Raw genomic sequence first — 13,509 nt, 5'->3', positions numbered from 1 at the left:
GTTTTCCACAGCAGCTGTGCCATTTTATATTCCCACCAGCAATAGGACAAGGGTTCTGATTTTTCCACATCTTCACCAACATCTATTATTTTCTGGTGTTTTGTTTCGTATTTAAAAATAACCACCATCCTAATGGGCATGAAGTAGTATCTGATTGTGGTTTGATTTACATTTCCCTAATTATTAGTGATATTGAGCATATTTTCGTGAGCTTTTTGGCCATCTATATATCTTCTTTGGAGAATGAAAAGAAATTTTTTTCCAACTAATTTTGCAGTAAGGTCCCACTTGACCTGAACCGAGTTACTGGCAAAACATGATCTGAACTGATGTGAGACTATTTGTATGTCTTACTTATGCTAGTTAATGTGAATACTCATGTGCTTTGTTAAGGAAGTTTTAGTGTGTCTGATTATGGAGTGCTACCCCAAATCCTACTGGGGCTATGCACATATATGTACTCATAATTCTATAAAATCAGAAAAAATTCAGAACTCCAAAACATTCTACTCCAGTCCAAGGGTTTTCCAAGTTCCAGTTTTTAAAAGTTTATGCACAAACTTTGGGAATTTAGGGAAGAATTAGTTGAGGGCTGTCTCTACTTCCGTCACATCTCTACCCATGTCATTCTTTTCTGTCTTTATGCTTCACTCCCTGTTCCTGCCTCGGTACTTTTGCCTCTTAACCTCTCTGAGGCTTGTTTTACCATCTGCAGAGTGAGCATATTGTTTTCTACTTTGAGGGATGGATTGTGGGAACCAAAGGAGGTAACGATGTAAGGCTCAGCTTAGAGTCTAGCACAGTAGGTGTTCCACAAACACTGCTTCTCTCTAGTCCTTAAATTCATGCTCTCTCTGTTGTGGAGCATGTGAATTCATTCTTACACACCTCTTTAATCATGTAACTTTTAATCCCTAATAAATGGAATTACTTACTATAGTGTTTCTGTGGGAAAATGTTCAAATGCCGGAAAGACATCTCTTCTCTCCACATTTCCCACCCTCACACTGATAATAAAGGGGTACCCCACCTTACTCCTCAAAACATTACTCCCCCATGGGGAATAGAGAGGAAAGGGCAAGGGGGAGTGCTCTAATGGACGGATGGGGGAAGGCAGCAGCTCCGTGTTTATAGAAATTGTTAAGTTATTTAGACAATTTTGGTGTCCCTATCAGATCCAGAGTTGGTGATACTGCAAGAATGGCCATTTTTCATGTTAGAAATTGGAATTAGATAAGTCATTTAATGGAAGCTTAATTTTTTGTAGAAGAGTAATAATTTTTTCATATAAACTGGTGGTAATAAAAGCTTTATTATCTAGAAAAGACGTAAAGTTTTCTTTCGGTTTAGTCCAATTACTAGTGCATTTAATCTGCCACCCCCATTAGTTATTTTTGATTAAAAGGTCAATTCTGGCCTGGAGCATATGTCTTCTATTAACGAATTTCTGATATTGAAATGAGGACATGAAGTGGCAGAAATTGAGTTAAACATTTAAATATATTTTGTGCCCTTGATTATATTAGATACCTACTGCTTTTTAAAATCACATGTTTAATGAAAACATACTTTGGCAGAAATTTTAAAACAAAATAACCTAGCAAAGGTAACCTTGTAGTTCAGTTATTGCAGTCTGATTTTGGCTAGGACTGGAATGAGTGGTTTCCATGTAGCCATTTCTTCCTCCCTGTGTAGAGAGTCTTGCTAATTTCTTAAACCTTCCTAAAAGGAAACACCCTTGCTGTGGAAGCTTGCTCAGGGGAGCTGGGAGTGGAGGCAGTCTCGCGCATGAGCACATGTGCAGGAGGAGCGTTTCGTGGTGCAAAGGTGAAGGGTGGGTGTGGGTAGAGGGAACTTAACACAGGTCGCATTCTGGACAGACGTGTATAGTTGTGGTGATGTGCAAACAACTGTACTGGAACTGGATATCCACTTTCACATCGGGCATCCGCCTAGAAGAGCGTTGGGCAGCTGATGGAAACGCCCTCCAACAACAGGCAGTGCCGCAGCAGGTGCATGACTTCAGCTTTCGGGCTTCCCATCTGATCCTTGCCTCAGGAAGTTAGGTCTGGTTTCTGGTATTTGGTTATTTTGAAAGTTTCCTATACTGTTGTTACTCTTTTGAGTTGTGAAGCTAGAAAGATACTACTTTATGAGTTAGAATAGTTGATTCTGGAATATAGTTTGAAGAGCAGCCTTTAAAAAATCTTATTATAAAGTTCTGTTTGGGTTTTGAGAAATGAAAAAAATCTTATTTTAACCCTGTGTTATGTATTCTTTATTGTTTTCGTTTTTGTATTTGGAGGGGCCCCAGTACTTGTTGGTGTTATAACACAGTTCATTCCACAAACAGATGTTTGTCTTTTGTTTTGAGGTGTCTAAGGAAGAGCTTGAGGTTTCACTTGGCTGTATTCCAGTATGAAACCTGGGATAAGTCCCTTAAGTCCCTTGGCCTTTTATAAAAGAGAGCGGTTAGAAAGACCAGAGAATTCTCAAATGAGTTATGGTGAAGAGGCTTCATTCTTAGAAACGAATTTATATAAAACCAGTGAAGAAAAATCTGTGTTCTTTTTAGTTTTGTTATAAGATATGTGTGCATGTCTGCATGCTCCAACAAGGGATTTTTACTAATCTCTTAGTGGTCTTTAAAGCATTAAATTGAAGGATAGGTTTCAGTTGTCCTTTTGGGGAAGAGTATTAATACTTGTATTGGGTTAGGCTGTTAATACTCTTTGGGGAAGAGTATTAATAATTGTATTGGGTTAGGCTGAACTCTAACTTTGCCTTTTTCTTGTCAGTATTTATAGAGCATCCATGATAAATCTGCACACACGCATGTGGACACAAGTGTGTATATGCATCTGTTGCTAGACTGGGTGCAGAGTGAGTCATGTTGCCCTTGAGTTAAGGTGTTAAGACCCTTAACAGCCTTTATTGTCTTGAGCAGTATGTACTTAGGTTTGAATTGCTGCTCTGGAAGTCAGGCAAGTCATAAAGGCTTTAAAAGTTATTCTCTGTTTGGATAGTATAGTTCAGATTATTGCAGGGATGAAGGGCGTAGAGATTGTTGTCATTGTAAAGAGAAGGTAGGAAAAAGAGAAGGTCTAAATATAACGCAGTATCTTTCTCTTTGGTCAAATATATGCAGAGCTACTGATGAAGGGAATTTTAGGCATAGCATGAAATGAATTGAAGACTCTTGATACTTGTTTTGTCAGATTCTTTTTATATTTCTCTTAAATGCCTACTTCCCCAAACTAGAAAATCGTCCTTTTCTTTGTGTGCTTACGTGTTCAGTAGGGCGTCTCCATTGTTGTCAGCAGAGACAGTGTGGCAGGACCTCGGCAAATAGGCAGTGTCCCCCTCCCTCACCTGTAAATTATTATTTAACTTACATCATCAAGTATCAGCAGTTTCTCTTTAATATCAAGTCATGAAGAGTGAGTTTAGTTGAGGAAAATATTCTTAGTGTTATTAAATGTGGAAATGCAGTGACACCAAATGCATTTGGTCTGAGAGATTTATTAGCATTTTTATTCTTTATCTGGGTACTCTATATAAGGAATAATATAACTTATTTCAAAATGTGTTAGCTTCTGGCTTTTTTTGTTTTTGTTTTTCTCCTTTGGAATCCTGAGAAGACAACATTTAGAATCAGAACTTTTTTTTTGTTGTTATCTCAGTGTGTCTAATTTAGCTAACTTTTGAATATATTTCTTGACTGCACAGAAAGTTGGAGTGACTGGTCCCCCTGATCCACAAGTCCGCTGTCCCTCTGTCATTGAGTTTGGGAAGTATGAAATTCACACCTGGTACTCCTCCCCATATCCTCAAGAATACTCAAGGTATGTTTTGAGAGACCCTTGACCTTCTGTTTTGAGATCCATAGAAGTCTGGAACTGGAGGGGATCTCGAAGATGTTGGAGTCCACTTTATCCTTTACATTTGAGGAAACTGGGGACTTGTAAATGTCTGTAATAGCAGCAGCTTTGGCAGCCACTTCATCTCAGTTTGCTTTAGATGTTCTTTTCTGTAACCTCTCAGACGCTGATGTTTAAAATGAGAAACCTGAATGCATGGTCACAATAAAAGGGGAATGCCTTTTTTTTTTTTTTAAGAGAAATTTGTCTTCACTCCTATCACTAAGAATTTTGAAAAAGAGACTCATGCATAAATTTTCAGTTGATTAGCCTTTAATCTAAATATTTATAATTTGACAAATGTAGTAAATGGTTTGTTTTCCCAGAAATAATTGGATAAATGGTATAAAATTATATATAAATAGCTTGGGTTTCCAGATGTATTAATAAACACTGATCACTCACCAGCTTGGTGGCGCTAAATTGGTTTCATGACTCAGCTCTGAAATTGATAAGCTGTGTAACCTTACAAGCTACCCAACTGCTCTGTGACTCTGTTTCCTCATCTGTAAAGCAGAGATAGTAAGAGTACCTCATGGGGATATTGAGAACATTAAATGAGCTACAACATGTAAATCACTTAGAAAATGGTAAGTGTTCAAAAATGTCAGTTATTATATTTTTTCTTTATGGTTAAAATTAAAAGATGAAATAAGATGAGATCAAAAAATTAAATACTAGTTAATTGAAGTTTAGTAGTGACATTAATGCTCTCTAATCTATATACTACTTATGCCCCAGTTACCCGTACAAGAAATAATATGTCTGGTGCTTTGTCATGGTGCTTTGTGAGTTAAATACATGTTCAGAATACTCTCATCATGTAAGTTTTCACCCATCTAGTAATATTGCCTGTCCAAAATATTAGCAAAATTTATTTAGTACTTTACAATATGTTGAGTGCCTCTGATAGGTTGTTTTCAAGAAACTAGGAATAGGCCAGTATAGTTGTTAAAGGGCCAATTAGTAGAACTCATTTATCATTTTACTTTTTCTTTCCATATAATAACTTGCTTCTCTAGTCTGTACTCGAAGTAGAAAAAGAGGAGTAAGAATGCTATTTCAGACACTGACCTCAAAGTGACAACTAACAAAAAAAGAAAAAGCAAAACTCCAGGAAACTAACATACAAGCTCATTAAACAACAATCGAGGGCCATTTACTGTAGGATCAGTTAGCCTCAAACACTGTGGTGTATATTTAAGGCAGCATACCGTACGTATCATGAGCTGACAACAGTTAATCTGACTTTAAGAGAAGGTTACATTGTATTTGCATTTCCATATTATATATGTATGTGTGTGTGTGTGTGTATATATATATGTATGTATATATATGTGTGTGTGTATATATATATGTATGTGTATATATATACACTTCCTCAACTACCTACAGAACTTGGTGTTCAGGGTAACTCATTCCTCAGGAGTTCTAAATAGCCACAATCTTTTATGACCGAGAAGAAATATGCCAAGGATATGCCTGTAATCTCAGCCCTCTGGGAGGCCGAGGTAGATGGATCACTTGAGGTCAGGAGTTCAAGACCAGCCTGGCCAACATGGCAAAACCCCGTCTCTACTGAAAATACGAAAAATTAGCCGGATGTGGTGGTGGGCACTTGTAATCCCAGCTACTCGGGAGGCCAAGGCAGGAAAATCACTTGAACCTGGGAGGCGGGGGTTGCAGTGAACCAAGATTGCGCCATTGCACTCTAGCCTGGGCAACAAGACTAAAACTCTGTCTCGAGAAAAGAAAAAAGAAAGAAATATGCGAAGTAATTAATTTCTTCATCAGGTTTAAAATTAGTTGTTACGATCATTTTTTAAGTGAGCTCTTTGCAAGCTGCCCAGATCACAAGAGTGCTTAACTTAGAAAAGAAAGCTTGTTCAACACGTCTATCCACTGTTCCAGGGATTGTAGAAACCACAGGCCCCTTGTCTACTCAAGGTGGGCAGAGGAAATAGGTTCAGGAATGGAAATAGAGGACTAGCATTTACTTTTCAAGAGAATGATGAGAATGGAACCATAAACTGTTGTCTTTTAAAAGAAAGATATTAAAAGGATTCTTTGAAAATGTAGCTTTTGTTGTGTGAGATTTTCATTAGAAACAGGTGTGAGGAGACTAGTTATCAGTGAAGAAATAAAAATATCATAAGTAACCAAAATAAGTATAATAGGAGTCAGTAGAAAACAGAAATAGGATAGGAACTTGTAAGTTCATCAACTTCCTTAAGCAGTTTTAGACATTTTCTCTACATTTCTTCATGCATTGGGTAGGGTTCTTTGAGTTTTCAGTTAGAAAATAGCCTATAATTTTTAATGGGTTCTTGAGTAATTATGACTTTTTTTTCTATCTTTACATTCACAGTTCTCTTGGTTACCTTTTTTTAAAAAATTACATATATTTCTTTAAAAGAGCTTAAGCTGTTTTACTCTTGAATTTTTTGAAGCTTGAAGTGACTAAAATGTTCAAAGATCTTACATTTTCCAAATAATAAACCCATATCCTTAATTTTGTTAATGCCTATTTATTTTGTGCTAAATTACTTTTAAATTATTTTCTTATTAAAGATTTTAAACACTGTAACATACAAAAACAGGGCAATTGGAGCAAACAAAAATGAAAAGATCACAAGAAGAAAAATCTCTTTTGGGAAGTGGGATTATGCTTTAGGGGATATCCTTTCATATGCAAATATTTGCATATGCATTGTCTGTTAAGTAATCTTGTATCCCTGTCTTTAAAAAACAAAACAGTGAAACAATAATGCTGTTTCATTTGGAGCAGTGTGATTGAGTCCTCAGATGTTGTAGAGTGTAAAACAGAGTTTTAACCATGAATTCCTACCATAGTGCCATGTAGTGCCCACACATGGCAGAGACAGGTTCATCGCAAACCCTACTCTGCCATTAAAAGCATGACATAGATGGGATGAAGGCAAAAGAAACTGTGATCATGGGATGCCTTCTGCTCCTATGCTGCTTAGAGCTTAGCTTATAATAACCTTTTTGTTTTGAGATCCTAAAGAGGCAGATTCCTAGGTGATAGAGTAGCCTAAGAAGATTCCTCTGCCTTTTGATTCTCCTCCAGACTTTATTTGATGCTTAGATTATGAGATTGTCACTAGAACCAGTTTGATTATTCTCATCATCCCAGTTACTGAAGAAGAAACCAAATAGAATCCCTAATGCCTTCAGCTGTTAAATTATTGAGTAAAATTGATGAAAGGAGAATGCAAATAATAATCATAAGTAATAACAATCTGTAGTTACCATCTATTGAGCTTGGTACTGGGCTAAGCATCTCTGGTGTAATTCTGTGAGGTGAATATTACCATCTAAATTTTGCAGACCTGGGCCTAGACAATACAGTGTATAAGTGGCAGAACTTGAAGCTCACTTCTCTCTTACTACGTAGCCATCACCATTAACCGCTGGCCTAGGCTATTCCATGTAACATGTGTGTCTAGTTTGATCTCACTTGGCTTGTACCATAATCTTAGATTTAAGTAATATTGGTATAATTTTTATTGTTACATTAAAAATTTGCTGCAAGTTGACTGCACAAACTGCTACTATGTTGGACTATGTTCAAAAGCCAGAAGGAGCTGGGCGCAGTGGCTCATATCAGAGTGCTGACTGTAATGTCAGCACTTTGGGAGGCCGAGGCGGGTGGATCACGAGGTCAGGAGATGGAGACCATCCTGACCAACATGGTGAAACCCCATCTTTACTAAAAATACAAAAAGAAGTAGCCAGGCATGGTGGTACCCGTCTGTAGTCTCAGCTACTCGGGTGGCTGAGACAGGACAATCGCTTGAACCCAGGAGGCGGAGATTGCAGTGAGCCAAGGTCACGCCATTGCTCTCCAGCCTGGTGACAGACTGAGACTCCGTCTCAAAAAAAAACAGAAAAGGCCAAAGGGTACTATAGTAATTCCTGAGAATAATAACTGCGTCATCCTAGAAGTGAGAGAAGCATGCCCAGCTGCAGCACAGTCCCTATTCCATGGGCTGGGTTGTCAGCATTGTGGCAGACTTGAGAATAAACTTCCATTGTGGAGGTGACACCTCATGGTACAGTTGATCAAAACCACCATACAGCTGCCTGTTTGATAGCTGAGACCTAGGTCCTACCAGGAACAAGACCACCAAAAGCAGCAAGGAGTATTCATAATCTTCATAACTACATTTCATTTCATGTAGTCTCATGTCCTTTCTGTATGATAGATTTTTTTTTCAGTGAGAGAACTGCAGTTGTTTATACTATTATTAGAAATATTTTGTTTTCCCAGGAGTTTTTTTCCAGATGATTCCCTTTAGATTAGCAATGTCATCCCAGTGGGCTTGTTTCTAATAAAGTAAGGGGCTTTTAAAATGTTTTCAAGGAGAACTAAATTGGAATAAAGTAGATCATAATGCTTATTTTCAGTTTACTATTTTTCACATAGTAAGGTTAACTAAAGTTTGGTTTTTTTCTAATTATCAATAAAATGCCGTATATCTTGCCATTCCAAGGAAGTGGCATGAACTCATCATTTACCAGAGAAGACTTGACAGTAATTTTTTCAGAGATTTTGTTTCTTTTGATGTCAGCTTTAAAAATTTTTGGGCTTATATCACAGATTTCAGGAAATAAATTGTGCTTTCTTTTCCATCTTTCCTTCTTTCCTCTCTCCCTTCTGTTTCCAGAAAAGTAATTAGCATTTATTGAATATTTTCTGGTTTTTGAATTGATAGATAAAATTGTATATATTTATCATGTACAACATGATGTTTTGAAATATATACATTATGAAATATGATTAAATCTAGCTAATTAACATAAATGGTACTTTATTTTCACATCTCTGTGCTGAGACCTTAACAGTTGGATTGGATGCCCTTAAAGTTGGCATTTATCTTTACCATAATTTGGAAAGCTTTGTGGTCTGTCACTGTTTTTTACTCTTATCATTTTTATAAAAATACTTTAAAAAACACAAAATTGTTTAGGTTTCTCAGATTCATATTGTAGGAAGTATTTAGTGTAATATTTAGCCCTCAAAGTGAAACTGTACTCAGGTAGTGTTACTTCTGTTATCTTCATGCCGTGACAAGTTAAAATTGGTCATTGAGAATTTAGCACAGGTAAATAGAGGTAAGTAAAACAGTTATGGAAGGAGGTGCCACCCATTACATCTGCATAGGGAGACTCAGTCTTCCTCTTTCTTTTAGTATTCAGGAAGTGGTCCGGCAGTTGTAGGTCACCTGTAAGGCTTAGTAAATACATGTAGTGCTCATACTAATGATGAAGTTTATAACTGGAACCATTTCATTCTGTGATTTGTAGCTCTGGTGGTGAAGAAGTAAAAACATCTTCATTAGTGGTTCATCCCGAATAGTGGGGCTTGAGGCAGAATGCAACAGAAACAAAGTAGCCAACGACTTACTGGTTTCCATGCTCTTAGCTCCTGCTTCTTGACTTAATTTATAGTGCCACTCATTATTTGTTTCACTCTGCTTGATTTTGGAGTGATTGTATTAATAGTATAATTATAAGCTGTATATATAATAACAAGCTGTGGCTAGCTTTAGAGATTTTGAAAAACAATATTGTATACCATAGATGTTTAGTGATATTATACCACAAAAGTTCCTTGAAAGCTTTCAGTGTGCTGAATTGAATGACAGTTTAAAAAATAAGATGTGAGGTTATGTGGGAAGAATTAATGCACATTGTGAATCCCCCAGGAGAAGTGGGAAAAAGCATGTGCCTTTTCGCCCTTTTTTGAGCATGAAATCCTTAGTATCTGCAGGATTTGTGTTTCATAAATATACCTTGGGAAAAACTTCAGTAGAATGTTAGATATTTTCAGATAAATTATCATTATATTTCAAAAGCTGCTTTCAAAGTGGGAACTTGAAAAAATAGTTGTGGCCTTAACACAAATCAAAACATTTTTTGTTTGTGTTAATCTACTTAGCAAATATTTTCTTTAATTCTAGGGTAATATTTTAAGCATAACTATCCAAATTGACAGCAACCAAATTAATTTTTTATTTCTTTTCATCTCAGTACTTAAATATGAGACAAGATACAGTAATTTATTTGAATTACATATTTTTTCATTTTACCATCCAGTATTTTTATATATGCCGTTTTAATTTTTTTTTAACCTGTTACCTGGGTAGCAATGAGAGGCAAAAAGATGATAATTGTGAAAGTTTAAAATTGTCTGAAATACAAAACCCTGTCTTTTTTGTTTAATTATCATTTACAGGCTGCCCAAATTGTATCTTTGTGAATTCTGTTTAAAATATATGAAAAGTAGAACTATTCTTCAGCAGCACATGAAGAAGTGTGGTTGGTTCCATCCTCCTGCCAATGAGATTTACAGAAAAAATAATATTTCTGTCTTTGAGGTAAGGTAGATGCTTAAGTAGTTGTCTTCCCATCCATTTCAAAAATAGGGCCACCTGCATTGCATCTATTGTGCAACTTACTATTATCTTACATTTTATATATCACAAAAAAGGAAAAATACTGGTAATTATAATTTTTAAAACTTCATTTGATTATAAAATGCTAGTTGATTTTGTACATATTAAGATGTGATAAAAGTACATCTTAGAATTATGAAATATGGCATTTAAATGAAAAGATTTTTGTCACTTATTTAAAAGGAATATCTCACAGAGATCTGTTTAATAGTAAATTTTGATATGATGATGATGTGTGCTCTGCTCTGTCTGATTCTCTATTGCTGGTAGCAGTGCTCTTGATCCTCAGTTGTGTGGCCTTTATGCCAAGTATTAATTGACTACTTGCTTATGTACCCTGTTACCTGGTCTAACAGTAAAATTTCAGATTGTCGGGATCCCCTCAGTCTCTCACTTTCTTGGTCTTCCCTAAGACTTTAAGTGATCAATAGAGGAGCTCTTTACCTGGGAGAAGCTGGGGTAGATGTGGTATAAAATACTGTTTGAAGAGAATATTAACTTATCTGGATTGTTGAGTTCTGTTAGTATGCCAGTGTCTTGGGTGCTAATGTGGGCATCCATTGGCATTTTTATAAAAGAGAAAGCTCTGGCAACTCCATGAACACAGACAAGGCTGCCAGGAGCGAAAGAGCAGAGTGCTCCTGGGCCTGGCCAGCCTGGAGCCTCATTTGCCACATGATAATTTGGGGAACACACTTGATGCTTCTGCTTGGCAGTAGTTAGTACCCCGTTTAAGTAGCTTCATCTGGGGGTAAGCCTGATCATGGTAGTTAGACTGCATTGCTTCAGGCTGCTGGCACAGATGAGACTACATAGTTACATCTTATTTTACCTAATAAATGTATTTTAGAAGGGTTGTGTTTAGACCTTTTGTTGTGTTAGATACTTTGAAAACAAAGCTTGCCATCCAAAGGATTGCTGCAGTTCATCTTTTTATAAAAGCAAAAATTGCTATTTGAAAACCAGATTATCACCTCCTTATCTGGCTATTCCTGCTTTGTTGAAGGTACCATATTTTATATATTTGCTTGTCCTAAAACAGCAGATAACATAATACTGCCATTTCAAAGGATAGCTTCCAGGTTCCATAGTGTTCTGGTCATGGACACCTTCTCCTAAGCTGGACTGTAGATATCTAGAAATGCTTTTAATCGATATGTATTATTCTAGAACTGAAGAGACCATCTATTCACTATTTTGTTTTGTTTATTTCTCTAGGTTGATGGGAATGTGAGTACCATTTATTGTCAAAACCTGTGTCTCTTGGCAAAGTTGTTTCTTGACCACAAAACCCTCTATTACGATGTGGAGCCATTTCTCTTTTATGTACTAACACAGAATGATGTCAAGGGCTGCCACCTTGTTGGTTACTTTTCTAAGGTAAGTATGTCAGCTTAAAGTTTGTTTGAATTCATATGGAAATCTAAGACAATTTTTGCCGGTTCTCACTTGGGGACAGGACAAGATGCAGCACTTCCTAGATGTCATCTAGCTGTTTGGAAAGAATAGAAGGAATATTTGGAAATTTACCAAGTGCTGGAAGGTGCTTAGTAACATTCAACAGCCTATATTCTCCTAGGAGCATGGACTGCTGGCAATACTCATGAGGAAGTTTTTAAATGACTTCTCTTCCCATGGTAATAACATGGAACTTGTGAAATAAACAGTCATTAGCTCTCTGAGTTCCGTCTGCCTCATCTTAAATCTTCTCTTCTAATTTGAACTTTAGGTATAGAAATACAAGTAAGAAGGCATTTTGATTAAAGGACATTTCTTTTTTAATCTTCCATTCCCTTAGAGGGAAAAGTTTCTTTTCTAGTCGGACAACACAAAAGGTATACTTTTATTTAAGCAGTAAAATCCAAGTGTGTGAAACAGTTAAGTGGAAGTACTAGCTTTTTATAAGCATTTATAAGAGTTCTTTAAGTAGGCTACTTCATTGGTTAAATATGACTTAAAATATATTGACTAATTTATAAAATTATAAAGATAACTATTTTATGTAAAATTAGATACAACTAATAGGACTGCCCTGAGTAGCACCAGAGCAGGAGAAAAAGAAAACTCTGACATAACTGATGAGTCTTCTCACTTCTGGAGTGGCACACTGATTCATCATTTGTAGCTTTGCACATTGTTTGGGACTCAGATTTCAGTGCTGTTCCTTAGGCACTGGCGTACTGTTGTTGAGTTGGAGATGGTGTTGGATGGCCTGGTTTTGTTCTGTACTTTTACTCTTCTGAGATAGTTGCTTTGTGGGTAATGGCAGTGACTTAACATTATCCTATCTTCTCCCAGTTGGGTAGTTTTTTCTTGATGTATATTACTATTCCCAAAGGACCAGGGCTGTGGTTTTGGCCATTAGTCTTTGTTTCCTAACAATTAGCATTATTATTCACTTTACCAGCCTGTTTTAAAACTTGTATTTTCTCCACCAGGAAAAGCACTGCCAACAGAAGTACAACGTTTCCTGTATAATGATTCTTCCTCAATACCAGCGTAAGGGCTATGGCAGGTTTCTCATCGATTTCAGTAAGGATTATATTAATTTCTCATCGGTCTCTTCCGGTGGACCTTCTTCTGTATATATATTTTTAAAGATTTGTAGATGATTTGTTGGCTACTAGTATCTTTTGTCGTATTGGTATATGAGCCTTTAAAAACCTAAAACCACTGCTGGATGCTGTGGCTCATGGCTGTAATCCCAGCACTTTGGGAAGCTGGGGTGGGAGGATTGCTTGAGCCCAGGAGTTCAAGACCAGCCTGGGCAACATGGTGAGATCCTGTCTCTACAAAAAATGTAAAAGGTTAGGCGGGCATGATGGTACACACCTGGTTAGTGTTCCAGCTATTGAGGAAGCTGAGGTGGAAGGATCACTTGAGCCCAGGAGGTTGAGTCTGCAGTGAGCAGTAGTACCCCTGCATTGCAGGCTCCAGCCTGGGCCGCAAAGCAAGACTGTGTCTCAAAGACGGAAACAAATAAAACCTAAAGCCACAAGTTCCTTTTATTTTGGTTGGACATGAAATAGTTTTTTAAAACTAATATTGCATAAAATTTTTTGTGATATATAGCACATACCTTTAATTTGCAACTGTTCATTTACAAT

The 13,509-nt window shown here is 36.8% G+C and overlaps 1 protein-coding gene across 3 annotated transcripts in view; it reads left to right on the top strand.

Moving 5' to 3' along the window:
• Positions 1–13,509, top strand: part of KAT6A (lysine acetyltransferase 6A) — a 118,759-nt gene that overhangs the window by 88,914 nt on the left and 16,336 nt on the right. For all 3 annotated transcript variants that reach the window (XM_064369997.1, XM_064369999.1, XM_064369996.1), the window contains 4 exons: positions 3,730–3,845; positions 10,183–10,324; positions 11,621–11,782; positions 12,841–12,934. In XM_064369997.1, the coding sequence (XP_064226067.1) occupies positions 3,730–3,845; positions 10,183–10,324; positions 11,621–11,782; positions 12,841–12,934 (514 nt within the window). The remainder of the gene's footprint in view (positions 1–3,729; positions 3,846–10,182; positions 10,325–11,620; positions 11,783–12,840; positions 12,935–13,509) is intronic.

This window comes from Aotus nancymaae, unplaced genomic scaffold (assembly GCF_030222135.1).
Source record: "Aotus nancymaae isolate 86718 unplaced genomic scaffold, 86718_ANA_hifiasm-v0.15.2.pri h1tg000097l, whole genome shotgun sequence".
NCBI lineage: Eukaryota > Metazoa > Chordata > Mammalia > Primates > Aotidae > Aotus > Aotus nancymaae.
This window is presented reverse-complemented; position numbering and strand designations above follow the sequence as displayed.